General features: G+C 46.7%; 1 protein-coding gene across 2 annotated transcripts; it reads left to right on the top strand.

Annotated features, from left to right (window-relative positions):
* The first annotated feature begins 2184 nt into the window (after nt 1-2184).
* On the top strand, nt 2185-26092 carry dnaaf19 (dynein axonemal assembly factor 19). Of its 2 annotated transcripts, none has more exons than XM_070864086.1 (4): nt 2185-2268; nt 3244-3386; nt 8407-8536; nt 24083-26092. In XM_070864086.1, the coding sequence occupies exons 2-4, from the start codon at nt 3244-3246 to the stop codon at nt 24530-24532; spliced, it is 723 nt and encodes a 240-aa protein (XP_070720187.1). In that variant the 5' UTR covers nt 2185-2268; the 3' UTR covers nt 24533-26092. The 2 variants fall into 2 exon arrangements, with proteins under 2 accessions (XP_070720187.1, XP_070720188.1); XM_070864087.1 differs by having other exon boundaries at nt 2204-2268; nt 3235-3386.
* The last annotated feature ends 1215 nt before the right edge of the window (nt 26093-27307 follow it).

Here is a 27307-nt window from a genome sequence, read left to right as displayed (position 1 = left end):
CTACAGTACGCGGACGACGCTTGCTTCTGTGCACATTCAGAGGCTGGTCTGCAAGTCATAGTCAACATCTTCACCGAGGCGTACGAAAATATGGGCTTTATACTAAACATCCGTAAGACACCACCAACCTGACCCCGCCACACCAGCACTGCCCCCCAGTCATCAAGATCCATAGCGCGGCCCTGTACAACGTGGACCACTTTCCATAACTCGGGAGTCTATTATCAGCAAGGGCAAACATTGACGACGAGGTTCAACACCGCCTCCAATGCGCCAGCGCAGTCTTTGATTGCATGAAGAGAGTGTTCGAAGATCAGGCGCTCAAATCTTGCACCGAGCTTATGGTCTACAGGGCTGTAGTGATACCCGCCCTCCTGTATGGCTCAGAGACGAGGCCCATGTACAGTAGACACCTCAAATCGCTGGAGAAATACCACCAACGATGTCTCTGCAAGATCCTGCAAATCTCCTGGGAGGACAGATGCACCAACATTAGTGTCCTCGATTAGGCCAACATCCCCAGTATCGAAGCACTGACCACACTTGACCAGCTTCGTTGGGCGGGCCACACTGTTCGCATGCCTAACACAAAACTCCCAAAGCAAGCGCTCTACTCAGAACTCTTACATGGCAAGCGAGTCCCAGAAGGGCAGAGGAAATGTTTCAAGGACACCCTCAAAGCCTCCTTGATAAAATACAACATCCTCACCGACACCTAGGAGTCCCTGGCCAAAGACCGCCCGAAGTGGAAGAAGAGCATCCGGGAGGGCGCTGAGCACCTCGAGTCTCGTCGCCGAGAGCATGCAAAAAGCAAGTGCAGGCAGCGGAAGGAGCGTGCGGCAAACCAATCTTTCCACCCACCCGTTCCTTCAACAACTGTCTGTCCCACCTGTAACAGAGACTGTAATTCCCGTATTGGACTATTCAGTCACCTAAGAACTCACTTTTTGAGTGGAAGCAAGTCTTCCTCGAATTCGAGGGACTGCCTATTGAACATCTTGATCCTCTGAGCCAATATCGTTTCTCACTAACGTACTAATCCCGATGGAATAGAAAGATATGCCGATAGGTTTAACATAAGAATTAGGAGCAGAAGTAGGCCACATGGCTCTTTGAGCCTGTTCTGCCATTCAATAAGATCATGGCTGATCATCGACCTCAACTCCACTTTCCTGCACAATCTCCATATCCCTTGATTCCCTTAGAGTCCAAAAATCTAATCTATCTCAGCCTTGAATATACTCAACAATTCAGCATCCACAGATCTCTGGGCAGTGAATTCCAAAGAGTCACAACCCTCAGAGTGAAGGAATTCCTCCTCATCTCAGTCTTAAATGGCCAACCCCTTATCCTGAACAATGCCCCCTCATTCTAGACTTTCCAGCCAGGGGAAGCGACCTCTCAGCATCTAGCCTGTCAACCCCCCTCAGAATCTTACATGTTTTTGAGATTACCTCTCATTCTTCTAACCTCTAGAATATAGGCAAATCTACTCAATCTTTCTCATAGGACAACCTTCTCATCCATCCCAGGGACCAATCTGTGTTAGATGAAGTAAAATGAGAGGCGGCTCTTGTGGAGCATTAACGCCGACCTGTTGGGCCGAGTGGGCAGTTTCTGTGCTGTAATCTGCTGGGGTTTGACAATCCCCTTACCATCTAATTTCCCAATTGGGATCCTGTCTCCCCTGCCTGGCTGTATGTGAGCGTTAATGCTGTCACCAAAGGGTGAACAATGGTCAGATCTGATGTAAGCTTGGCAGTAAGTTTACACTGAACAACGCGGGGCCTCAGCACAACTTTTTAAACCTTACTTGCCCTCCAGTGCCTCGGTCCAGTTAGCTGCTGCTGCAGCCCACCACTCAATTTTCAGGCTTCCTTGAGGCACAAAGAGAGGGCTGGGCTGGGTGCCCGCCCCCCAGGCCTCAGGCTACGGCCTGCACCTCGCCCATTGCCCGGCGCCCGGCCAATGGCGGCGGCCTCTGTCACGTGATGTCAGGCCCATTGTCCGGGCAACAGCACGCGGGCCCGGGGGGGCGTGGCCACAGCACGCGGGCCCGGGGGGCGGGGCCATAGCATGCGGGGGGCGGAGCAACTTCACGCGGGGGGCGGAGCCACAGCACTCGGGCCCGGGGGGCGGGGCCACAGCACTCGGGTCCGGGGGCGGGGCCACAGCACGCGAGCCCGGCCGGCGGGGGGCGGGGCCTCAAGCCCTAGCAACGGCAGCCGCCGCCACTCATAACAACCGGCCGAGTGAGGGACACAGCAGGTGAGGGCCCGGGGCCGGCCCTTCCACATCCCCCGGGGAGGCTGGTGTTGGTGTGGCGGCTTCGGTTTGTCAGTCCGCAGTCACACCGGGACAACATGCATAAAGGAGACGGCATTAAACAGGGGGATTGAGGGGGGATGGTGGATTAGGGATTGAGGGGGAGGGGGATTGAGGGTGGATTGAAGGGGGAGGTTGGGGATTGAGGGGAATGGGAGATTGAAGGGGAAGGGGGATTGAGGGGGGATTGAGGGGAATGGGAGATTGAGGGGAACGGGAGGTTGAGGGGGGATTGAGGGGAATGGGAGATTGAGGGGAACGGGAGGTTGAGGGGAATGGGAGATTGAAGGGGGATGGGGATTGAGGGGGGATTGAGGGGAATGGGAGGTTGAGGGGAATGGGAGATTGAAGGGGATGGGGGATTGATGGGAAAGGGGGATTGGGATTGAGGGGGGATGGGGATTGAGGGGAATGGGAGGTTGAGGGTTGAAAGGGATTGATAATTGAGGGAGATTGGGGAGGATTGGATTGGGTGATGAGAGATTAGGTATTGTGTGGGATTAGAAGGTGGCGAGGCAAAATGGGTCAGGAAGCTGGGAGTTGGAAAGAGGAGGGAGTGAGAGGGAAGGCAAGGTGAATTTGAGGGCAGGGTGAGTGGATCATGGTATGGGGAGAAGAGTGGCTAAATGGAGTGGAGGAGTGGGTGGAGCTGGAGACACTGAGTGAGGTCTGGCTCCTGCTGAATGGGGCAGTAGGTCATTCATCCAACCTGGACCCTGGATCTGAATTGGAGCAAAGACCAGAGTCACCAGCTGTGTGTTCCAGAGTCAGAACAAGAACTGGTACCAGGGCTATGGCACTTGGCGGTTGCTTTGGTCAGCTGCGTTTGTGTCAGTGCCCAAACTGACTGGTGCACTATATATGTCCTAAGCTGTTGCTAACGTGTGATTCTCCTCCTGTTCCCTCGAGTCACTGCAGATGGAGGAAAATGAGACCCTCGATTTCCTGGCTCTGGAGCGGGAGTTACAGACAGCCTTGGCCCTGGATGAGAAACACAAGCGAGAAAACGATGCAAAATTCAGGGCCATTCATCAGAAAGTGGGATCATATGAGGAATTCAGGTAATGAGAAATGTAGTGACTCCAAAAGAATGTCGAGATTTACATCCAGACATTGTTGATGCTAATACGCTGGATGGTTTACACCTCTTGTAGAGGGTGTTAGGTGAATCTGTGCCCATTGTCAGACTATGGTTGCCATCAAATTGGTTTTAAAATGCTGTGTATGGAAATACTAAAACTGGCTACTGTCGATAGCTTGCCGGCTCGATGTAAATGAGGCCAGTGGCCTAATGATGGGTGCACCTCATGTCTCACCATTCAGACGCAGAAGGAGGCCATTTCGGTCCATTGTGTCCGCACCGGCTGACAAAGAGCCACATGGCCCTCGATCAGCAGCCCTGAAGGTTACATAAACCTATGAACAATGACGGAAAGGTAAAGAGCACCCAACCCAACCAGTCCACCCCACACAACTGCGACACCCCTTGCAGCAAAACATTCTACACTCCACCCCATGTGATCTCCTGGGAGAGGCAAAAACCAGATTAAAAACCCAGGCCAATTGGAAAAAAAATCTGGGAAAATTCCTCTCCAACCCATCCAGGCGATCTGCGGGTTACAACCCATCCAAACACCTTTTAAATGTGGTGAGGGTTTCTGCATCCACCACCCTTCCAAGCAGTGAGTTCCAGACCCCCACAACCCTTTGCCTGAAGAAGCTCCCCCCTCAATTCCCCTCTGAACCTTCCACCAACCACCTTAAAACTATGCCCCCTCGCAATTGACCTCTCCACCAAGGGAAATAGGCCCCTGCTATCCACTATATCCAGGCCCCTCAAAATTTTGTACACCTCATTGAGGTCTCCTTTCAGCTTCCTCTGTTCCAATGAGAACAAACCTAGCCTATCCAATCTGTCCTCATAGCTAAGATTCTCCATTCCAGGCAGCATCCAAGTAAACCTCCTCTGCACCTTCTCGAGTGCAATCATGTCCTTCCTATAATACGGCGACCAGAACTGCATGCAGTACTCCAACTGTGGCCTAACCAGAGTATTATACAATTTAACCATAATCTCCCTGCTCTTGTATTCTATGCGTCGGCCAATAAAGGCAAGCATTCCGTATGCCTTCTTAACCACCTTATCCACCTGGCCTACTACTTTCAGGGATCTGTGGACAAGCACTCCAAGGTCCCTTTGTTCATCTACACTATTAAGTGGCCTACCGCTTAATGTGTATACCCTTTCCTTATTAGCCCTCCCAAAGTGCATCACCTCACACTTCTCTGAATTAAATTCCATTTGCCACTGCTCTGCCCACCTGACCAGGAGATTGATATCCTCCTGCAGCCCATGACTTTCCTCTTCATTATCAACCACACAGCCAATTTTAGTGTCGTCTGCAAACTTCTTAATCATACTTCCTATATTCAAATCTAAATCGTTGATATACACCACAAAAAGCAAGGGACCCAGTACTGAGCCCTATGGAACCCCACTGGAAGCATCCTTCCAGTCACAAAAACATCCAGCAATCATTACCCTTTGCTTCCTACCTCTAAGCCAATTTTGGATCCAACTTGTCACTTTGCGCTGTATCCCATGGGCTTTAAGCTTCGTGACCAGTCTACCATGTGGGAGGAACAGGTGACTTTTGGAGCTATGGTTCACAAAGCTCCCCACCACTGGTGCTTCCTTAATCTGGGTCTGTTGTAGACTAATTGATAGAGATTGATTGCCCTGATTAGTTAACAACTCCATTATCGTTGTATTTCATGCCACTCCCAGGATGGTAGAAGGCGAAGTCGATGACCCGTGATCTTTGTCTAGCGATGCCTATGTTTGCAGGTGTGGGCAGGGGTCAGAACCCTCTGTTTTGGCCAAGTTGGTTGGTCCAACATGGCCTTGCCGAACCACAACAAAAATCCTTCCTCCCATTCCCATCACGTGCGAGTGAGGTGAACACCATTAATGAATGACAAGTGCTCCCCTCAGAAAACAGCCGAGTTTGATGGGGACAATGCTGACAGCTCTCTCAGTCAGAGCACACACTCTGTATATCTCCCATTTCCAGCAACAGTCTTCTCCTCATCCTGTTCAGGGAATGCGGTACTGTAGAATCATGGAGCATGTCGTGACTGGGTGGGGAGAGAAACGGCGTGGGAAGAGGGTATCAGACGTGTCTGCTCGAACTGGGAGACCTGGCAGTGCTGTCTGTTTTACGCCCCACTGGTAGATTAGCTATTTCTGGTGGTGAGCTTTTGTACATGAGCACTTTTCATTATTGGGTTCACCCTATCTCCTCCCTGTGTTCTATCTTATTTTTGGTAATTGTACCTGAAAGTTATTTTCAACCCGCCTCCTTCTGCTCCCCCCACCTCCCACTTATCCCTCTGTTCAACCTACACCAGGAGGTCAGACATTAGTGGGCATGAAATAAAAACAGAAAATTCTGGAACTATCAGCGGGTTAGGCAGCATCTGCGGAGAGAAAAACAGAGTTAACGTTTCGGGTTGATGACCCTTCGTCAGATTCGAGATTTCCCGTTTCTGTTTTTATTTCAGATTCCAGCATCCGCAGTATTTTGCTTTTGTATTAGTGGGTATGAATCGTCTGCAACACTCAGCCTTTTAAAGGTGATTAGTAGCCAAAGGACAGTTAGATTAGCTGGAGTGGGACATCGTTCATTAGATTTTTTCCATTCATCCTGCAGCTCAAAAAGATTTGTGCCACAGATTAGAAGAAAGAAAGACTTGCATTTATATAGCACCTTTCATGACCACCAGACATCCCAAAGTGCTTTACAGCCAATGAAGTACTTTTTGAAGTGTAGTAACTGTTGTAATGTAGGAAATGCGGCAGCCATTTTGCGTACAGCAAGCTCCCACAAACAATTATGTAATAATGACCAGATAATGTGTTCAGTGATGTTGACTGAGGGATAAATATTGGCCGGGACTTTGCTGAGCTAATAACAGTGTGGCGACGGTAATGGGCCATCTGGGACTTTGGTGAATGACGGGACCAACAGTTTGTCTCCTTAACCAATTAAATTTAAGGGTAGAGGAAGAAACGGAGGAATGACTGAGAAGGAAATAGGGTGAAATAGAGTCAAATCAGATAGGGAAGGAAAGATTGAATGAAAAGAGAAAAAGAGACAGAAAGGAAAAGTAAGTAAATTTTAAAACCTGCCAGAATAATTTACTACCTGCAGGAATGAGTCCACCATTTAAGTTGTTCCCTTTCTGGGATGGACAGATTGATTGGGATTGCATTAACAATTATTACGTTATTAAAAGGGTACTTGCGCTGTTGAGTATGAGCTCTATTTTTCTGCGGTGAGTTTAATGACCAATTAATATGCAAATCCAGCAGGTTCTTAAAAATAATGGGAAAGCGAAGGGCAAAATGATGTTTGTGCAAAGCAAACGGCGGAATGGTGTAAATCAACAGCAAGTTCTGGAGATACGCAACTCACGCTGTATCTCCTCTTCCCTGCACTTGCCGGGCGATTTACACATTAATAACGGCGTGTGTCGTGAACTCTCCCTTATTTTTCCAGGAAGATTTGTCCCAATAATTAGAAATATCCTGCTCTAATGGGCTCCTCTGTGAAGCCCAGCAGTGTTCGATGCAAGTGGAGCTGGCATCAGACAGCCGAAGCACATCCACTCACCCTGTGCTTTTACCGAGGTCAAGAGTATTCGTTTTGCCTTTAAAGCAGCCCATGCAGTGTTTAGTTATGTTCGGTGTTGCCCAAGGCTTCATCTGTTGGACTTGATTTAAATTTTGCCCTCACTTTAGAATTCTGTGTCCGTGCCTTAACAAATCACTCTACCAGAGTCAGGCTAAGGTTCATTACTGACAACCTGAGACAGCTCCCATTGTTCTCTCCTGAACTGTTCATTGAATCTTCAGCCTGACGATAATATTCATAATGCATTTGAATATATAGTAGAAATTAGTGGATGACAAAGTGATGGTTAATAATTCTTATTTAATTTTGCCACCCACGATTTTCCTTTTATTTTTAAAATGATCCCAAAGGCACTGTGGTAGAAACTTGTCTTGGGCGGTAGTTTAGAACGGGCGGTATTGACTGTACAGCGCACCTGATATTCAACTCCATTGACTTCAACGGAACAGAATATCAGGTGGGGTGTGCAACAGGCGGCCCAGGTAATACCGCCCGATTTGTACTATCACCCAAGTTGAACTTCTACCCCACTGTGCTTTGTACCGAGAAGATAAGCCAAACAGAAACTTATTGGACCCAAAAGCCCTTTGTCATTGCAATCAGCCTGGGGGTTTCGACAGTATCCTAATTGACATGTATTCTTTTCAAGTGAGACATGGACCTCCCCACCCAATTCTGTCTCTTCTTCTCCCAAACACCGTCACACGTGCTGGAACAGTTTCACAGGCGTCAGCAGCCCTCTGATCTCTTCTCCAAGTGTGAGACTCCAGACAGCGAGTATCTAGCAGCTATTCATCCATGGGAGTCAGCTGAAATTTTTCCACACCTGACGTCCACACAACCGCCCCCACCCACCACCTCCAGCAAAGGTGTTACTGGATAGTGATCAGGAGCTACATTCACTGGAGAAGGGTTCCAGTATCGGGACACAAATTGAAAATTAGGAAGTTGGGAGTAAGGCATGGGAAGTCGGGTAGAACTTCTTCACTCAAAGGATAATAGATGTACTGAATAGATTACCTGGTAAAACCATCAAATTGGATGGGATCAAGATGTAACAAAGTTCGTTTTTAGAGATTGAAGGGATTGAGAGACATGGCGAGATGGTGAGGAGGTACGATTATTCTATCTAAAATAGGACATTTTAAACTTAAAAGCCTAATCCTGTTCAAAAACATTCTTGTACTGGTCTAATTGCTGCCCATTGGTACCTCGGCTACACTACGAATGAACCCTGTGACCTTCATGGTGTGTGCGGCTCAACACTGAACTTCCCAGTGCCCTTACCTACAGAGCACCATGAGGCTTCGAATGAGAAAATGACAAGTCAGAAGAATGAGAATCATAGCGAATGAATGCCATGTTTCTACTTTGTGTTCTATAGGGATATTGTGCTGGCATCGCACCTGAAACCCCTGGACTTGCGAGACAAGTTAGGAACAAGGAGTCAACCCTGGAATACATGTGCCAGGTTAAAGAGCACAAAGGACAGTGCTCAGGTGGGACTACCCAAGGTGAGTGTTTAATGGTCCTAGAGTAGGGCTAAACATGTACTGTAGAATCATAGCATAGCATAGTACAGCACAGAAGGAGGCCATTCGGCCCATCGAGTCTGCGATGACGATTTTGAAGAGCGATCCAGTTAGTCCCACTCTCCCACTCTTTTCCCATAGCCCTACAATTTTTCTCCTTCAAGTATTTATCTAGGTACTCTTTGAAGGTTACTGTTTGCTGGGTTCTGTGGACAAGGAAAGGCAGGATTCAGAGTGAATGGCATCCTGAACGACATTAGAACTCTGCATCTCATGAATTATACAACACATTTCCCTTTGAGTATAGAATATTAAAGAATGATCTAATTGAGGTGTTTAAGATGGTTAAAGGATTTGATAGAGAAACTATTTCCTCTAGTGGGGAAGTCTAGAACAAGGGGGAATAACCTCATAACCTTAAAATTAGACTAAGGCCATTCAGGGGTGATGTTAGGAAGCACTTCTTCACACAAAGGGTAATAGGAATCTGGAACTCTTCCCCCCCCAAGAAGCTGTTGAGGTTGGGAGTTAATTGAAAATGTCAAAACTTAGATTGAAAGATTTTTTTTGTGATATAGAGCCAAGGAGGGTAAATGGAGTTAAAATATAGATCAGCCACGATCTAATTGAATGGTGGAACAGGCTCGAGGGGCTTAATGGTCTCCTCCTGTTCCTATGTTTCTTTTCCTCACCTCAAGCCCTGGTTGGTTGGTTGACGCTGAGAGCATCATTGTGAGCTGTCCTGCACGTGTGAACTTACATAAGAACATAAGAAATAGGAGCAAAACTAGGCCATTTGGCCCCTCGAGCCTGCTCCACCATTCAATAAGATCATGGCTGTTGTGATCTTGACCTCAATTCCACTTCCCTGCTCGCTCCCTATAACCCTTGACTCCCTTATCGTTCAAAAATCTGTCGATCTCCACCTTAAATATATTCAATGACCCAGCCTTCACAGCCCTCTGGGGTGGAGAATTCCAAAGATTCACAACCCTCTGAGAGAAGAATTTCCTCCTCATTTCCGTTTTAAATGCGCGACCCCTTATTCTGAAACGATCCCCCCAGTTCAAGATTCCCTTATGAGTGGAAACATCCTCTCTGCATCTATCCTATCAAGACGCTCAGAATCTTGTATGTTTCAATAAGATCACCTCCAATTCTTCTAAACTCCAATGAGTATACCTGCTCAACCTGGTCAATGTTTCTTCATAAGACAACCCCTTCATCTTGGGAATCAACTCGTGAACCTTCTCTGAACTGCATCTAATGCAAGTATATCCCTCCTTAAATAAGGAGACCAAAATTGTACGCAGTATTCCAGGTGTGTTCTCACCAACGCCCTGTACAGTTGTAGCAGAACTTCCCTACTTTTATACTCCATCCCCCTTGCAATAAAAGCCAACATCCCATTTGCCTTCCTAATTACTTGCTGTACCTGCATGCTAACTTTTTGTCTTTCATGTACAAGGACTCCCAGATCTCTCTGTACCGCAGCATTTTGTAATCTCTCCCCATCTAAATAATAATTTGCATTTTTATTTTTCCTACCAAAGTGGATAACCTCACATTTTCCCACATTATAGTCCATCTGCCAAATTTTTGCCCACTCTCTTAGCCTATCTATATACCTTTGCAGATTCTTGGCATCCTCCTCGCAACTTTCTTTCCGACCTATCTTTGTATCATCAGCAAATTTGGCTACATTACACTCAGTCTCTTCATCCATCATTAATATAGATTGTAAATAGTTGAGGCCCCAGCACTGATCCCTGCGACACCCCACTAGTTAAAGTTTGCCAACCTGAAAATGATCCATTTATCCCGACTCTCTGTTTTCTGTTAGTTAGCCAATCCTCTATCCATGCTAATATATTACCCCCAACCCCGTGAGCTCTTATCTTGTATAGTAACCTTTTATTTGCCACCTTATTGAATGCCGGTGAATGCCTTCTGGAAATCCAAATACACAGCATCTACTGGTTCCCCTTTATCCACCCTGCGCATTATATCCTCAAAGAACTCCAGAAAATTTGTCAAACATGACTTCCCTTTCATAAAACAATGCTGACACTGCTTTTCTAAATGTCCTGCCAATACTTCCTTAATAATGGACTCCAGCGTTTTCCCAATGACAGATGTTAGGCTAACTGGTCTATAATTTCCTGCTTTCTTTCTCCCTCCTTTCTTAAATAAGGGCGTTACATTTGCGGTTTTTCAATCCTCTGGGACCGCTCCGGAATCCAGGGAATTTTGGAAGATTACAACTAATGCATCCACTATTTCTGCAGCCACTTCCTTTAAGACCCTCGGAAGCAGGCCATCAGGTCCAGGGGACTTGTCCAACTTTAGTCCAATTAGTTTGCCTAGTACTTTTTCTCTAGTGATAGTGATTGTTTTAAGATCCCCCCTTCCAATAGCCCCTTGATTATCAATTATTGGGATGCTTTTAGTGTCTTCTACTGTGAAGACTGACGCAAAATATTTGTTCAAAGTCTCTACCATTTCCGTTTCCCATTTTTAATTCCCCAGTCTCATTCTTTAAGTGACCAACGTTTACTTTAGCTACTCTTTTCCTTTTTATATATCTGTAGAAGCTCTTACTGTCTGTTTTTATATTTCTTGTTAGTTTACTCTCATAAACTATCTTCTCTTTATTATTTTTTTAGTCGTCCTTTGCTGGTTTCTAAAAATTCTCTGGCCTTCAACTGTTCTTCGCAACATTATATGCCTTTGTTTTCAATTTGATACCATCCATTACTTCCTTAGTGAGCCTTGGATGGTTCATCTTTCTCTTCAAGTCTTTCATTCTCACTGGAATATATATTTGCTGAGAGTTATGAAATAACTCCTTAAATGTTTGCCACTGCTTATCTACCGCCTGACCCTTTAATCAATTTTCCCAGTCCACTTTAGCCAACTCTGCCTTCATACCTTTGCAATTGCCTTTATTTAAGTTCAGGACACTAGTTTGAGACCTAGCTTCCTAACCCTCAAACTGAATTTGAAATTCTACCATGCTATGATCACTCTTCCCAAGAGGATCCTTTGCTATTAGATCATTAATTAATGCAGTCTCATTACACATTATCAGATCTAAAATAGTCTGCACCCTGGTTGGTTCTAAGAAACCATCCCGAATACACTCTGAATTGTTCCTCAAGGCTGCCTTTGCCAATTTGATTCTTTCAATCAATATGAAGTTTAAAATCGCCCATGATTATTGACGTACCTTTCTTATAAGCCTCCATTATTTCTTGATTTATACTCTGTCTTACAGGGTAGCTACTGTTAGGGGGCCTATAGACTACTCCCCCAGTGACTTATTTCCCTTATTATTTCTTATCTCCACCCAAACTGATTCTACATCTTGATCTTCTGAGCCAATATCATTTCTCAGTACTGCACTGATCTCATCCTTTATTAACAGAGCTGCCCCACCTCCTTTTCCTTTCTGCCTATCCCTCTGAAATGGCAAATATCCCTGAATATTCAGTGCCCAGCCTTGGTCACCTTGCAATCACGTCTCTGTAATGGCTATCAGATCATACCCTTTTATTTCTATTTGTGCTATCAACTTATCTATCTTGTTATGAATAACAATATCCCAACAGTGGATAGTCAAGGGGCTATGGGGGGAGGAACTTAACACAATCACAATCACTAAGGAGGTGGTACTCAGTAAGATAATAGGATTAAAGGCAGATAAATCCCCTAGACCTGATGGCTTGCATCCTGGGATCTTAAGAGAAGTAGCGGCAGGGATTGTGGATGCATTGGTTGTAATTTATCAAAATTCACTGGATTCTGGGGAGGTCCCAGCAGATTGGAAAACTGCAAATGTAACACCCCTATTTAAAAAAGGAGGCAGGCAAAAAGCAGGAAACTATAGAAACATAGAAACATAGAAAATAGGTGCAGGAGCAGGCCATTCGGCCCTTCGAGCCTGCACCGCCATTCAATATGATCATGGCTGATCATGCAACTTCAGTACCCCACTCCCGCCTTCTCTCCATACCCCCTGATCCCCTTAGCTGTAAGGGCCACATCTAACTCCCTTTTGAATATATTTAACGAACTGGGCTCAACAACTTTCTGTGGTAGAGAATTCCACAGGTTCACCACTCTCTGGGTGAAAAAGTTTCTCCTCATCTCGATCCTATATGGTTTACCCCTTATCCTTAGATAGTGACCCCTGGTTCTGGACTTACCCAACATCGGGAACATTCTTTCTGCATCGAACCTGTCCAGTCCCGTCATAATTTTATATGTTTCTATGAGATCCCCTCTAATTCTTCTAAACTCTAGTATAAGCCGAGCCGATCCAGTCTTTCTTCATATATCAGTCCTGCCATCCCGGGAATTAGTCTGGTGAACCTTCGCTGCACTCCCTCAATAGCAAGCACGTCCTTCCTCAGATTAGGAGACCAAAACTGCACACAATACTCAAGGTGTGGTCTCACCAAGGCTCTGTACAACTGCAGTAAGACCTCCCTGCTCCCATACTCAAATCCTCTCACTATGAAGGCCAGCATGCAATTTGCTTTCTTTACTGCCTGCTGTACCTGCATGCCTACTTTCAGTGACTGATGTACCATGACACCCAGGTCTTGTTGCACTTTCCCTTTTCCTAATCTGTCACCATTCAGATAATAATCTGCCTTCCTGTTTTTGCCACCAAAGTGGATAACCTCACATTTGTCCACATTATACTGCATCTGCCATGCATTTGTCCATTCACCTAACCTGTCCAAGTCACCCTGCAGCCTCTTACCATCGTCCTCACAGCTTACACTGCCACCCAGCTTAGTGTCATCTGCAAACTTGGAGATATTACATTCAGTTCCTTCATCTAAATCATTAATGTATATTGTAAATAACTGGGGTGCCAGCACTGAACCTTGCGGCACCCCACTAATCACTGCCTGCCATTCTGAAAAGGACCTGTTTATTCCCACTCTTTGCTTCCTGTCTGCCAACCAGTTCTCTATCCACGTCAATACATTACCCCCAATACCATGCGTCTTAATTTTTACACTAATCTCTTGTGTTGGACCTTGTCAAAGGCCTTTTGACAGTCCAAATACACCACATCTACTGGTTCTCCACTCTACTAGTTACATCCTCAAAAATCTCTAGAAGATTTGTCAAGCATGATTTCCCTTTAATAAATCCATGCTGACTTGGACCGATTCTGTTCCTGCTTTCCAAATGCGCTGCTATTACATCTTTAATAATTGATTCCAGCATTTTCCCACCACCGATGTCAGGCTAACCGGTCTATAATTCCCTGTTTTCTCTCTCACTCCTTTTTTAAAAAGTGGGGTTACATTAGCAACCTCTAATCCATAGGTACTGATCCAGAATCCATGGAATTTTGAAAAATGACCACCAATGCATCCACTATTTCTCGGGTCACTTCCTTAAGTGCTCTGGGATGCAGACTATCAGGCTCTAGGGATTTATTGACCTTCAGTCCCATCAGTTACCCTAACACCATTTCCTGACTAATAAGGATTTCCTTCAGTTCCTCCTACCCGCTAGACCCTCGGTCCCCTAGTATTTTCGGGAGGTTATTCGTGTCTTCCTTAGTGAAGATAGAACCAAAGTATTTGTTCAATTGGTCTGCCATTTCCTTGTTCCCCATTATGAATTCACCTGATTCTGACTGCAAAGGACCTACATTAGTCTTCACTAATCTTTTTCTCTTCACATATCTATAGAAGCTTTTGCAGTCAGTTTTTATGTTCCCTGCAAGCTTACTCTCATACTCTATTTTCCCCCTCCTAATTAAACTCTTAGTCCTCCGCTGCTGAATTCTAAATTTCTCCCAGTCCTCAGGTTTGCTGCTTTTTCTGGCCACTTTATATGCCTCGTCCTTGGATTTAACACTATCCCTAATTTCCCTTGTTAGCCATTGTTGAGGCACCTTTCCTGTTTTATTTTTACACCAGTCAGGGATGTACAATGGTTGTAATTCATCCATGTGATCTTTAAATGTCAACCCTTTAAGTATCATTCTCCAGTATATCCTAGCCAAATCATGTGTCATACCATCGAAGTTTCCTTTCTTTAAGTTCAGGATGCCAAATGCTAGTCTCTGAATTAACTGTGTCGCTCTCCATCTTAATGAAGAATTCTACTATATTATGGTCACTTCCCCAAGGGGCCACGCACAACCAGATTGCTAATTGACCGAATCCATGCCGGACTTTGAATGGTGAGGTCTGAAATCCGGCAAGGATTCGGTCGAGGATTCCAGATTTCAGACTTGTTTCTCTTGTCTGAAATTCGGAATCCTCAACCGAATCCATGCCGGATTTCGGGTTTTGCCTCAAAAATGTGCGGTTTTCGGACAATAATTCCGGACGACTCCATCAGCTATGCACAAAATGTCCGGTTTTCAGACAATTCCGGTTTTCGGAGTTCCGGATACGGGACATTGCGCATGTAGTATAAATTAGAAAAAGCAGCAATTTCTCAAAGCCCCATTTGTTACATGGTTGTTGGCTCAGCTTGGTATTGGAGCAGCAGTTTCAAATGTAAGTAGAGTAACTGTCTTTATACATCAATGATTTAGATGAAAGAATTGAATGTAATATCTCCAAGTTTGCAGCTGACACTAAGCTGGGTGGTGGTGTGAGCTGTGAGGAGGATGCTAAGAGACTGCAGGGTGACTTGGACAGGTTATGTGAGTGGGAAAATGCATGGCAGATGCAGTATAATGTGGATAAATGTGAGGTTATCCACTTTGGTGGCAAAAACAGGAAGACAGAATATTATCTGAATGGCGGCAGATTAGGAAAAGGGGAGGTGCAATGAGACCTGGGTGTCATGGTACATCAGTAATTGAAAGTTGGCATGCAGGTACAGCAGACGGTGAAGAAGGCAAATGGAATGTTGGCCTTCATAGCTAGAGGATTTGAGTATAGGAGCAGGGAGGTCTTACTGCAGTTGTATAGGGCCTTGGTGAGGCCACACCTGGAATATTGTGTTCAGTTTTGGTCCCCTAATCTGAGGAAGGGCTTTCTTGCTATTGAGGGAGTACAGCGAAGGTTCACCAGATTGATTCCCGGGATGGCAGGACTGACATATGATGATGAGAATGGATCAACTGGGCTATCCACTGAAGTTTAGAAGGATGAGAGGGGATCTCATAGAAACATATAAAATTCTGACGGGATTGGACAGGTTAAAGGCAGGAAGAATGTTCCCGTTGCTGGGGAGTTCCAGAATCAGGGGTCACAGTCTAAGAATAAGTGGTAAGCCATTTAGGACCGAGATGAGGAGAAACTTCTTCACTCGAAGAGTGGTTAACCTGTGGAATTCTCTACCGCAAAAAGTTGTTGAGGCCAGTTCGTTAGATATATTCAAAAGGGAGTTAGATATGGCGCTTACGTCCAAAGGGATCAAGGGGCATGGAGAGAAAGCAGGAATGGGGTACTGAGGTTGAATGATCAGCCATGATCTTATTGAATGGCGGTGCAGGCTCGAAGGGCCGAATGGCCTACTCCTGCACCTAATTTCTATGTTTCTATGTTTCTAATTAATCCACTCTCGTTAGACAAGATCCAGTCTAGGATGACCTGCTCTCTAATTGGTTCCTCGACATATTGGTCTAGAAAACCATCTCTTATACACTCCAGGAAATCCTCCTTCACAGTATTACTACCAGTTTGGTTAGCCCAATCAATATGTAGATTAAAGTCACTCATGATAACTGCTGTACCCTTATTGCATGCGTACCTAATTTCCTGTTTGATGCCATCCCCAACCTCCCTACTAATATTTGGTGGTCTGTACACAACTCCCACGTTTTCTGCCCTTTGGTGTTTCGCAGCTCTACCCATATAGATTCCACATCATCCAAGCTAATGTCCTTCCTTAGTTTTGCGTTAACCTCCTTTTTAACCATTAATGCTACCCCACCTCCTTTTCTTTTCTGTCTATCCTTCCTGAATATTGAATACCCCTGGATGTTGAGTTCCCAGCCTAGGTTACCCTGGAGCCATGTCTCCGTAATCCCAATTACATCATATCCGTTAACAGCTATCTGCGCAGTTAATTCGTCCACCTTATTATGAATGCTTCTTCACCCTGAGACACAGAGCCTTCAGGCTTGTTTTTTTCACACTCTTTGTCCTTTTAGAATTATGTTGTATTGTGGCCCATGTTGATTTTTGCCCTTGATTTCTCTTCCCTCCACTCTTGCTTTCCTCCTTCCTACCTTTTGCTTCTACCCTCTTTTTACTTCCCTCTGCCTCCCTGCATAGGTTCCCATCCCCCTGCCATATTAGTTTAACTCCTCCCCAACTACACTAGCAAATACTCCGCCTAGGACATAGGTTCCGTCCTGCCCAGGTGCAGACCGTCCGGTTTGTACTGGTCCCACCTCCCCCAGAACTGGTTCCAATGCCCAGGAATTTGAATCCCTCCTCCTTGCACCATTCCTCAAACCACGTATTCATCTGAACTATCCTGCAATTCCTACTCTGACTAGCACGTGGCACTGGTAGCAATCCTGAGATTACTACTTTTGAGGTCGTACTTTTTAATGTAACTCCTTGCTCCCTAAATTCAGCTTGTAGAACCTAATCCCATTTTTTAACCTATGTCGTTGGTACCTATATGTACCACGACAGCTGGCTGTTCTCCCTCCCCCTCCAGAATGCGCTGCAGTCGCTCCGAGACATCCTTGACCCTTGCATCAGGGAAGCAACATACTTTCCTGGAGTCTCGTTTGCGGCCGCAGAAATGCCTATCTGTTCTCCTTACAATAGAATCCCCGATAGCTCTTCCACTCTTTTTCCTGCCCTCCTGTGCAGCAGAGCCACCCATGGTGCCATGAACTTGACTGCTGCTGCCTTCCCCTGATGAGTCATCTCCCCCAACAGAACCCAAAACGGTGTATCTGTTTTGGAGGGAGATGACTGCAGACGACCCCTGCACTATCTTCCACTGCTCTGCCTGATGGTCACCCATTCCCCATCTGCCTGAGTAACCTTTACCTGTGGTGTGACCAACTCACTAAACGTGCTATTCACAATATCCTCAGCATTGCGGATGCTCCGGAGTGAGTCCATGCGCAGCTCCAGTGCCGCAATGCGGTCTGTCAGGAGCTGCAGCTGGACACACTTCCTGCACATGTAGTCATCAGGGATACTGGTAGCGTCCCTGATTTCCCACATAGCACAGGAGGAGCATGACATGGGTCTGGGCTCTCCTGCCATCACTTAACCCTTAGATTAACTTAATTTGACAACAATGCCAAAGGTTTCCTACTGATAAGAAAAGAAGAAAAAGATCAACTACTCACCAATCCACCAGCCATCACTTACCCACTTGGCTGTGACATCACACTTTGATTTCTTTTTACTTCTTTGTTTACCTTCTGCCCCTGCCGCTGCACCAGCCGCTCCTTGAACTCCCGCTGGCTGCTCCTGTGGCCGCTCTCCGATGGTCGCGCCCTTTTATGGGCCGCTCCTCGAACTCCCGCTGGCTGCTCCAGTTAACCTAACATCTGTGGTTTGGAAAATGTTGGAGTCCATTATTAAAGAAGCAGTAGCAGGACATTTGGAAAAGCAAAATTCAGTCAGGCAGAGTCAGCATGGATTTATGAAGGGGAAGTCATGATTGCCAAATTTGCTGGAATTCTTTGAGGATGTAATGAACAGGGTGGATAAAGGGGAACCAGTGGATGTGGTGTATTTGGACTTCCAGAAGGCATTTGACAAGGTGCCACATAAAAGGTTACTGCACAAGATAAAAGTTCACGGGGTTAGGGATAATATAGGAGCATGGATAGAGGATTGGCTAACTAACAGAAAACAGAGAGTCAGGATAAATGGTTCATTCTCGGGTTGGCAACCAGTAACTAGTGGGGTGCCACAGGGATCAGTGCTGGGACCCCAACTATTTACAATCTATATTAACGACTTGGAAGAAGGGACTGAGTGTAACATAGCCAAGTTTGCTGATGATACAAAGATGGGAGGAAAAGTAATGTGTGAGGAAGACACAAAAAATCTGCAAAAGGACATAGGCAGGTTCAGTGAATGGGCAAAGATTTGGCAGATGGAGTATAATGTTGGAAAGTGTGAGGTCATGCACTTTGGCAGAAAAATCAAAGAGCAAGTTATTATTTAAATGGAGAAAGATTGCAAAGTGCTGCAGTACAGCGGGACCTGGGGGTACTTGTGCATGAAACACAAAAGGATAGCATGCAGGTTCAGCAAGTGATCAGGAAGGCCAATGGAATCTTGACCTTTTTTGCAAAGGGGATGGAGTATAAAAGCAGGGAAGTCGTGCTGCAGCTGTACAGGGTATTGGTGAGGCCACACCTGGAGTACTGCGTGCAGTTTTGGTTTCCATATTTATGAAAGGATATACTTGCTTTGTAGGCAGTTCAGAGAAGGTTCACTAGGTTGATTCCAGAGATGAGGGGGTTGACTTATGAGGAAAGGTTGAGTAGGTTGGGCCTCTATTCATTGGAATTCAGAAGAATGAGAGGTGATCTTATCGAAACGTATAAGATTATGTGGGGTCTTGACAAGGTGGATGCACAGAGGATGTTTCTACTGATGGGGGAGACTAGAATTAGAGGGCATGATCTTAGAATAAGGGGCCGCCCATTTAAAACTGAGATGAGGAGAAATTTCTTTGAGGGTTGTAAATCTGTGGAATTTGCTGCCTCAGAGAGCTGTGGAAGCCGAGACATTGAATAAATTTAAGACAACAGTTTCTTAAACGGTAAGGGGCTATGGGGAGCGGGCGGGGAAGTGGAGCTGAGTCCATAATCAGACCAGCTAGGACCTTATTGAATGGTGGAGCAGGCTCGAGTGGCCGTATGGCCTACTCCTGTTCCTATTTGTTATGTTCTTATGAATGCTGCGTGCATTCAGATAAAGAGCTTTTAATTTTGTCTTTTTACTATTTTTCTCTACTGTATTCCCACTTTCTGATGCACTCTTATGTTTATACGCTCTGTCCCTTCCTGTCACACTCTGGTTATCATTGCCCCTATTGCTACCCTGCACTATTGCCTTCTCCTTTGTCTTTGACTTTTTTAATTTCCGCTCACCTGATCCCTCCCCCCCACTATTCAGTTTAAAGCTCTATCTAATTTCGAGCAGGAGTCACCAAATAATGATGAGGAGTGAGAAAACTTGGCTGGATTTTGCCCTTCCTAGCCATATAAATACAAGTTGTTGTTGTAGCTAATTGTTTCACCAACATAGATTTGGGGATGCCTGATCTGCACAGCTCAGTACCACACTGGCAGAGCTGAGTATCTCACTGCAGTCCTGCATTCCCCATCATATAAACTCCAATTGGTTTTATGTTTAACAAAAAATAACTCCCTTCAAACTATATTTTCTACGTAATTTCACCCTCATCAAACGCCCCAACAAGAGGGGTAGCTGCTAGCCCATTGCCAGTGTGTTTTAACCAGATACCAGGAAGTGTGCAAAGGCAGAGTGAGTGGCCTGAGTGTGCAAAGGCAGCTGATAACTGGCAAGAGCAAGTTAGAGTAACTGGCCTGTGTGAGCAAGGGCAGTTGAGGGGAAGTAGCTTGAGAGTGGAAAGGAAGCTGAGAGTAACTGGCTTGTGTTTACTTTTCTCTCCTTATCTTCCTGTGCAGAGAAGGCTGTCTAAAGAGGCCATAAATATAAGTAGGGGCCATAAGATAGTCACTAATAAATCCAATAGGTAATTCATGAGAAAATTCTTCACCCAGAGTGTGGTTACTATATGGAACTTGCTAACACAAGGAGTATGTTGAGGCAAAAAGCATAGATGCATTTAAGGGGAAGCTGGATAAGCACATGAGGGAGAAAGGAATAGAAGGATATGTTGATGGTGGGAGATGAACAAGGGTGGGAAGAGGTGTGGAGCATAAACACCGGCATGGTGTTGGGCCAAATGGTCTGTTTCTATGCTGTGTAAAAATTGCCTGTGGGGGAAAAAGTTGGTGGTACCCAGTGTCCTGTCACTTCACGCATGACATGTTCTGGGTCTCTAACAGAATCATAGAATGGTTACAGCCCGTGCTGGCTCTCTGCCAGAGCACTTCAACTTGTCTCACTCCCCGCCCTTTCCCTGTAGCCCTGAAAATTCTTTTCCTTCAGGTACTTATCCAATCCTTTTGAAAGCAGTGATTGCGACTCCCTCCACCACCCTTTCAGGCCGTGCATTCCAGATCCTAACCACTCGCTGCGTAAAAAAGTTTTTCCTCGTGTCGCCTTTGGTTCTTCCGCCAGTCACTTTAAATCTGTGTCCTCTGGTTCTTGACCCTTCCGCCAATTTCTCTCTATCTACTCTGTCTAGACCCCTCATGATTTTGAACACCTCTATCAAATCACCTCTCAACCTTCTCTGCTCTAAGGAGAACAACCCCAGCTTCTCCAGTCTATCCACGTGACTGAAGTCCCTCATCCCTGGAACCATTCTTGTAAATCTTTTCTGCTCCCTCTCCAAGGCCTTCGCATCCTTCCTAAAGTGTGGTGCCCAAAATTTGACACAATACCCCAGTTGAGGTCGGACCAGTATTTTATAAAGGTTCATCATGGTGCTTTTGTACTCTCATGCCTTTACTTATGAAACCCAGGATCCTGTATGCTTTTCTAACCACTTTCTCAACCTGGCTCCCTGCCAGAGAATTTCAGCTTGTCTCACTCCCCCGTCCTTTCCCCGTACATTCAACGATTTGTGCAAATATACACCCAGGTCTCCTTGTTCATGCAAATCCTTTAGAATTATACCCTTTAGTTTATATTGCCTCTCCTCATTCTTCCTACCAAAATGTATCACTTCGTACTTCTCTGCGCTAAATTTCCACGTGTCCGCCCATTCCACCAGACTGTCTATGTCCTCTTGAAGTCTATCTCTATCCCTCTCACTGTTCACTATACTTATATTAGATTTGTGTCATCTGCAAATTTTGAAATTGTACCCTGTACACCCAAGTCCAAGGCATTAATATATATCATGGACCATACATTATGGTCCTAGTACCGACTGCTGGGGAATACCACTCCTTCCTTCAATGATACTGTATCACTAAATAAGAGCCTTTTCGGGAGCACCATAGTCTTTTCTAAATCACCTTTTGGAGCTATCCTGCTCACCCTCCATTTCCTCGCTGCAAATCTGTATTATTTCTGAGCCGCACTCTTTTTTAAACCCTCTCCTGACCATTTTTGTCTCTCTCACAAAATATTTCACAAGAAAGGTGAGGAAGACCATTCAGCCCATCTTAGCTCAAAAATCCAGAATAAGCTGCAGTCTCTTGCAGCATGTGGCTGTTAAATAATACCAAGCTACTCCTCCAATACCCTACCTCGTTCATTCCATGTGTTGATCACTTCCTGATATCAGGCCTGAGCTTACCCTTTAACCCTGTGCCCCCTTGTCCTCCAGCCCTGGGAGGGTGGGGGGTGAATTTCCTCGGCGATTGGCCCCCTTCGTTGCCCAACATCAGCAGAAGTGCCAGACTTCCGCGACAGAGAATCCCTGAGGAGATTCACCCCCAATATTTAATGTAAGACCCAATGTAGGTCACTGTGCTTAAGATGGTTAGAAGCTAGTTCCCGAACTTTTAGTTTCATCAAAATAGACCATTGAGTTTCTGTAAATGTCCTCTGATTATAGTCTTCTACTGAAACAGCTGGGTCTGTTTATAATGGTAATGTGAGATTTAAGGCTTTTAACTGGGTGAGCGCTGATATCGAGCAACGCAAGGAGTGTGCTGCTGTGTGGTGTATCGGCACGCAGATGCTACCTACCATGGAGTGGGTAAGATGCAGTTACGTTCCCGTGGATACCCATGTGGTGGCTCCCCAAAATTAGAGCCAAGGTCTTCTTGCAGGGAGGGAGAATGTCCCCATACTGTCCTTCAGTGCCTCCTAACAGCTGGTTACTGGGCAACATTGAGAGATGCTGGACCAGGTAGTCTATGATCCTGGTGTGAAGGAGCTGAATTACTTCAGTAATCGTTTCAAACTGCTGTGTTCATGTTAGTCCAGCCCCTACACTGTTGGGCTCAGAAAACCCTCCTAACTGCTTTCCTCAGTTGGAGCAGTCACTGTGTTTTGTGAATTTTGTGCCCATAGAGGTGAGGGCTGTTACGCTGGTCCAAGCAACACTCAATGTTAAGATTAATTACTTCCAAGTCAGGTCCGGCACAGTTCTTTGCAGAGTAGAGCTCTACTCCCAACAGTGTACTTCAGCCTCAACCTCCGAGGAACAGCTCTGCCTTAACTAGTATGGCATTTCCCAGGCCTCAGAGTGACAGGCATGTTTTCTGCCGTGGGCCGACATCTCCTCCGAACTGGGTTAAGACCATCCAACTCATGTCACCAAAACACAGGCTATTGAAACAACAATGTTTGTATACAGCGTCACATCACCGTCACTGTCCGGGGGAACGGCAGCAGAGTGGTTATGTTACGGGACGAATAATCCAGGGGCCTGGACCAATGATCCAGCGATGTGATTTCAAATCCCACCATGGCAACTGGGGGAATTTAAATTCAGTTCATTAAATAAATCTGGAATTAAAAAGCTAATATCAGTAATGGTGACCATGAAATTGCCGGATTGTCGGAAAAACCCAACTGGTTCACTGATGTCCTTTAGGGAAGAAAATCTGCTGTCCTTACCTGGTCTGGGCCTATATATGACTCCAGACCCACAGCAATGTGGTTGACTCTTAACTGCCCTCTGAAATGGCCCAGTGAGACACTCAGTCGTACCAAACCATTGCAACAAAGTCAGCACTGTGGGAGCACCTTCACCACACGGACTGCAGCGGTTCAAGAAAAACATAGAAACATAGAAAATAGGTGCAGGAGCAGGCCATTCAGCCCTTCTAGCCTGCACCGCCATTCAATGAGTTCATGGCTGAACATGCAACTTCAGTACCCCCTTCCTGCTTTCACGCCATGCCCCTTGATCCCCCGAGTAGTAAGGACTTCATCTAACTCCCTTTTGAATATATTTATTGAATTGGCCTCAACTACTTTCTGTGGTAGAGAATTCCACAGGTTCACCACTCTCTGGATGAAGAAGTTTCTCCTTATCTCGGTCCTAAATGGCTTACCCCTTATCCTTAGACTGTGACCTCTGGTTCTGGACTTCCCCAACATTGGGAACATTCTTCCTGCATCCAACCTGTCCAAACCCGTCAGAATTTTAAACGTTTCTATGAGGTCCCCTCTCACTCTTCTGAATTCCAGTGAATACAAGCCCAGTTGATCCAGTCTTTCTTGATAGGTCAGTCCCACCATCCCGGGAATCAGTCTGGTGAATCTTTGCTGCACTCCCTCAATAGCAAGAATGTCCTTCCTCAAGTTAGGAGACCAAAACTGTACACAATACTTCACCACCTTCTCAAGGGCAATTAGGATTGGGCAATAAATGCTGGCCTTGCCAGCGACAGCCACAACCTGTGAACGAATAAATTAAAAAAAAACATTACTGATGTAGATTTAAGTTGAATCCAGTGTCACGTTATCTCTTCCCAAACCATAGCACTCGAATTCCCAGCCGAAGACAGCAGCTGAGTTTAGCCGTGACTGGAGAAGATACTACAGTACCGAGCCAGAGAAGTACGGCTTCCTTCTCAATCTCGGCGCCCAGCTTCTGGGCAACATCTTCCACGCTGAAATTGGGTTCGGACTGCTCGGCGAATTCCTCGTCATCCTTTGCGATCAGTTCCAACCGACAGACAGCCAGGCAGTTTCCCGGATCCTGCTGCACCTGTCCCAAACCCAACGGTTCGGCCTGAACGTGGATTTCCTGAGCGGCAGAGAGCGCGAGAAAGGCCTGAGGTTATTCCAGAGGCTGCGGCAGGAGCTAGATGGCTCCCTGCAGCCGGGCAGCGAGGCAGAGCTGGAAGCTGCAGAGGAGGAGTGTGGAGCAGGGGAGATGATCAAGGTGGCAATGCTGCAGCAATTAATGGAAGCATACAAGGTGAGATAGACCAACCTTTGCCACTCTGAAAGACTCTTTCCCCCTTTCACACTCTCTTGTCATTCCCCCTGCACTTCAGACAGAGGAAATGTGAGGGGCAGTATAAGAACATAAATAGAATCATAGAATGGTTACAGCGCAGAAGGACGCCATTCAGCCCATCAAATCCATGCCGGCTCTCTGCAAGAGCACTTCAGCTAGTCCCACTCCCCCGCCCTTTCCCCGTAGCCCTGCAATTAGGAGCAGAAGAAGGCCCTTCGAGCCTGCTCCGCCATTCAATAAGATCATGGCTGATCTTCTACCTCAACTCCACTTTCCTGCCCGATCTCCATATCCCTTGATTCCCCGAAAGTCCAAAAATTTAACGATCTCAGTCTTGAATATACTCAACGACTGAGCAGTCACAGCCTCTGGGGTAGAGAATTCCAAAGAGTTACAGTATTCCAGACTCCCCCACGTGTCTGATTCCCTGGGCCCTGGCTCCCAGCGCCTCCCCGGGCCCCAGCTTCCCAGGCCCCGGCTCCCAGCTCCTCTCCGGCCCCCGGCTCCCAGCTCCCCGGCTCCCGACTCCGCTCCGGTCCCCGGCTCCCAGCTCCTCTCCGGCCCCCGGCTCCCAGCTCCTCTCCGGCCCCCGGCTCCCAGCTCCTCTCCGGCCCCCAGCTCCCAGCTCCTCTCCGGGCCCCGGATCCCGGCTCTCCGGGCTCCGGCTCCCAGCTCTCCGGGCCCCGGCTCCCAGCTCTCCGGGCCCCGGCTCCCAGCTCTCCGGGCCCCGGCTCCCAGCTCTCCGGGCACCGGCTCCCAGCTCTCCGGCTCCCAGCTCTCCGGGCCCCGGCTCCCAGCTCTCCGGGCCCCGGCCCCCAGCTCTCCGGGCACCGACTCCCAGCTCTCCGGGCACCGACTCCCAGCTCTCCGGGCCCCGGCTCCCGGCTCCCAGCTCTCCGGGCCCCGGCTCCCAGCTCTCCGGGCCCCGGCTCCCAGCTCTCCGGGCCCCGGCTCCCAGCTCTCCGGGCTCTGGCTCCCAGCTCTCTGGGCCCCGGCTCCCAGCTCTCTGGCAGTTTCCCACTGCCAAACCTGATTTCTGTGGTCACAGTGGAGCTCGTGCATCCCCTGCCTGCGTGGATCAGCCGGCTTCAGCACCTCCTGCTGTTCCAGATTCTGCAGGTGGCTGGAATGCTGGTTGAGATTTTATTCTGGAAATTCATCACCGGGCACTTGAGGAGAGAAGGCAGTGTTCCCCAGTGTGGGAGGGTCCTGTACATCAGTCCTGGCTCCTCTCCCAGACCAGCCCTGGGCTAAGGCTCCAGGTGGGGAGTGGAAGTGTGAGCTGACTGACTGGGATTGTGGCCTGTGGCAGGGTAGGTGTTGGGTATTGAATGAGATCGCGTCCTGTGAGTTAGGGGCCGATGCTGGAGTTTATATTATGCTGACAACGAGCTAACCCCAACACAGCCCTTGGAATAGGTTCTTAATGACTGTTGAATGTTCACTCCGAACATTAGCACCTCTGACTCTGTTGTTACTTTTTACATTGACAAACTTTTCTGAAATTATTAAAAAATGTATTAATCCCTGACTGCTTCTGTGCCACTTTTTACAGCCTGTTTGTGCAAATTTTGCACTAATCAAGATGTGGGAACTGTTAAAGAAAAAAAAGACTTGCATTTATATAGCGCCTTTTATGACCACCGGATGTCCCAAAGCAATTTACAGCCAATTTGTGCACAGCAAGCTCCCACAAAGCCTATTGCTGACAGATGCTGAGTCGTGTCGTTGAATGCTATTGATGATTCAGACCTTGTTCTCTGTTACCTTTAACGTAATCGCGAATCGCAAACCCTTTGATGGTACTAACTGTAGACTTAGCATACACCATACAACGCTTTGTCCAGCTCAGTCCTCGACATCTCAGTTAAGAGCCAAATTGCAATACATTTGGGGCTGGATTTTTGGTCTTCTGCCACCTGGAGGGGCAGCAATGGCGGCAGTAAGCACTTCTGGGCGGGTGGCCAGATTCCAGAGCTTCGCTGGGACATTCAGTGCTGATTCCAAAGGGGGCGCGAAACATTACCGCCTGGAAGTGCTCGAGAGTTTAAAGAAAAAAATAACTTGCATTTATATAGCGCCTTTCACGACCTCAGGACATCCCAACGTGCTTTATAGCAAATGGAGTACTGTTGAAGTGTAGTCACTGTGGTAATATAAGTAATTTTGAAAACATAACTGAAATTGTAAAAAATACAAGCCCATTCCAAGACTTGAGCACCTACACTGGGCTAATACTTCAATGCAGTACTGAGGGAGTGCTTTTGTTTGGAAGCAATGATAAACCGAGAACCTGTTGAAAGGTTAAACATAAGAATTTCCCCACATTATACTCCATCTGCCACCTTATTGCCCACTCACTTAATCTGCCTGTATCTCTTTGCAGGCTCTTTGTTTCCTCCTCACAGCTTACTTTCCCATTGCGCTAATTGAAGATTAGAGGGAGTTCATCCACTCTGCCAGAACTAATACAATAAATGAATTGCTGCTGTGAAAACTTCTTGTATGCCAACTGGCTGCCATGGGGCTAATGTGTCAACAGTTATAGAATCATAGAATGATTACAGCATGGAAGGAGGCCATTCGTCTGTCGAGCCCGTGCCGGCTCTCTGCAAGAGCACTTCAGCCAGTCCCAGTCCCCCACCCTTTCCCCGTAGACCTGCAAATGTTTTCCCTCAAGCACTTATCCAACTCTCTTTTGAAAGCCACGATTGAATCTGTCTCCACCACCCTTTCAGGCAG

This window comes from Pristiophorus japonicus, chromosome 21 (assembly GCF_044704955.1).
Source record: "Pristiophorus japonicus isolate sPriJap1 chromosome 21, sPriJap1.hap1, whole genome shotgun sequence".
Classification (NCBI taxonomy): domain Eukaryota; kingdom Metazoa; phylum Chordata; class Chondrichthyes; family Pristiophoridae; genus Pristiophorus; species Pristiophorus japonicus.
The sequence above is the reverse complement of the archived record's forward strand: the minus strand, read 5'-3'. Positions and strand labels throughout refer to the sequence as shown.

Coding starts and splice junctions, on each gene's coding strand:
- dnaaf19 (XM_070864086.1), top strand. CDS start 3,244: ATGGAGGAAAATGAGACCCTCGATTTCCTGGCTCTGGAGCGGGAGTTA. Junction 3,387..8,406: donor GGATCATATGAGGAATTCAG/GTAATGAGAAAT, acceptor TGTGTTCTATAG/GGATATTGTGCTGGCATCGC. Junction 8,537..24,082: donor CTCAGGTGGGACTACCCAAG/GTGAGTGTTTAA, acceptor CCCAAACCATAG/CACTCGAATTCCCAGCCGAA.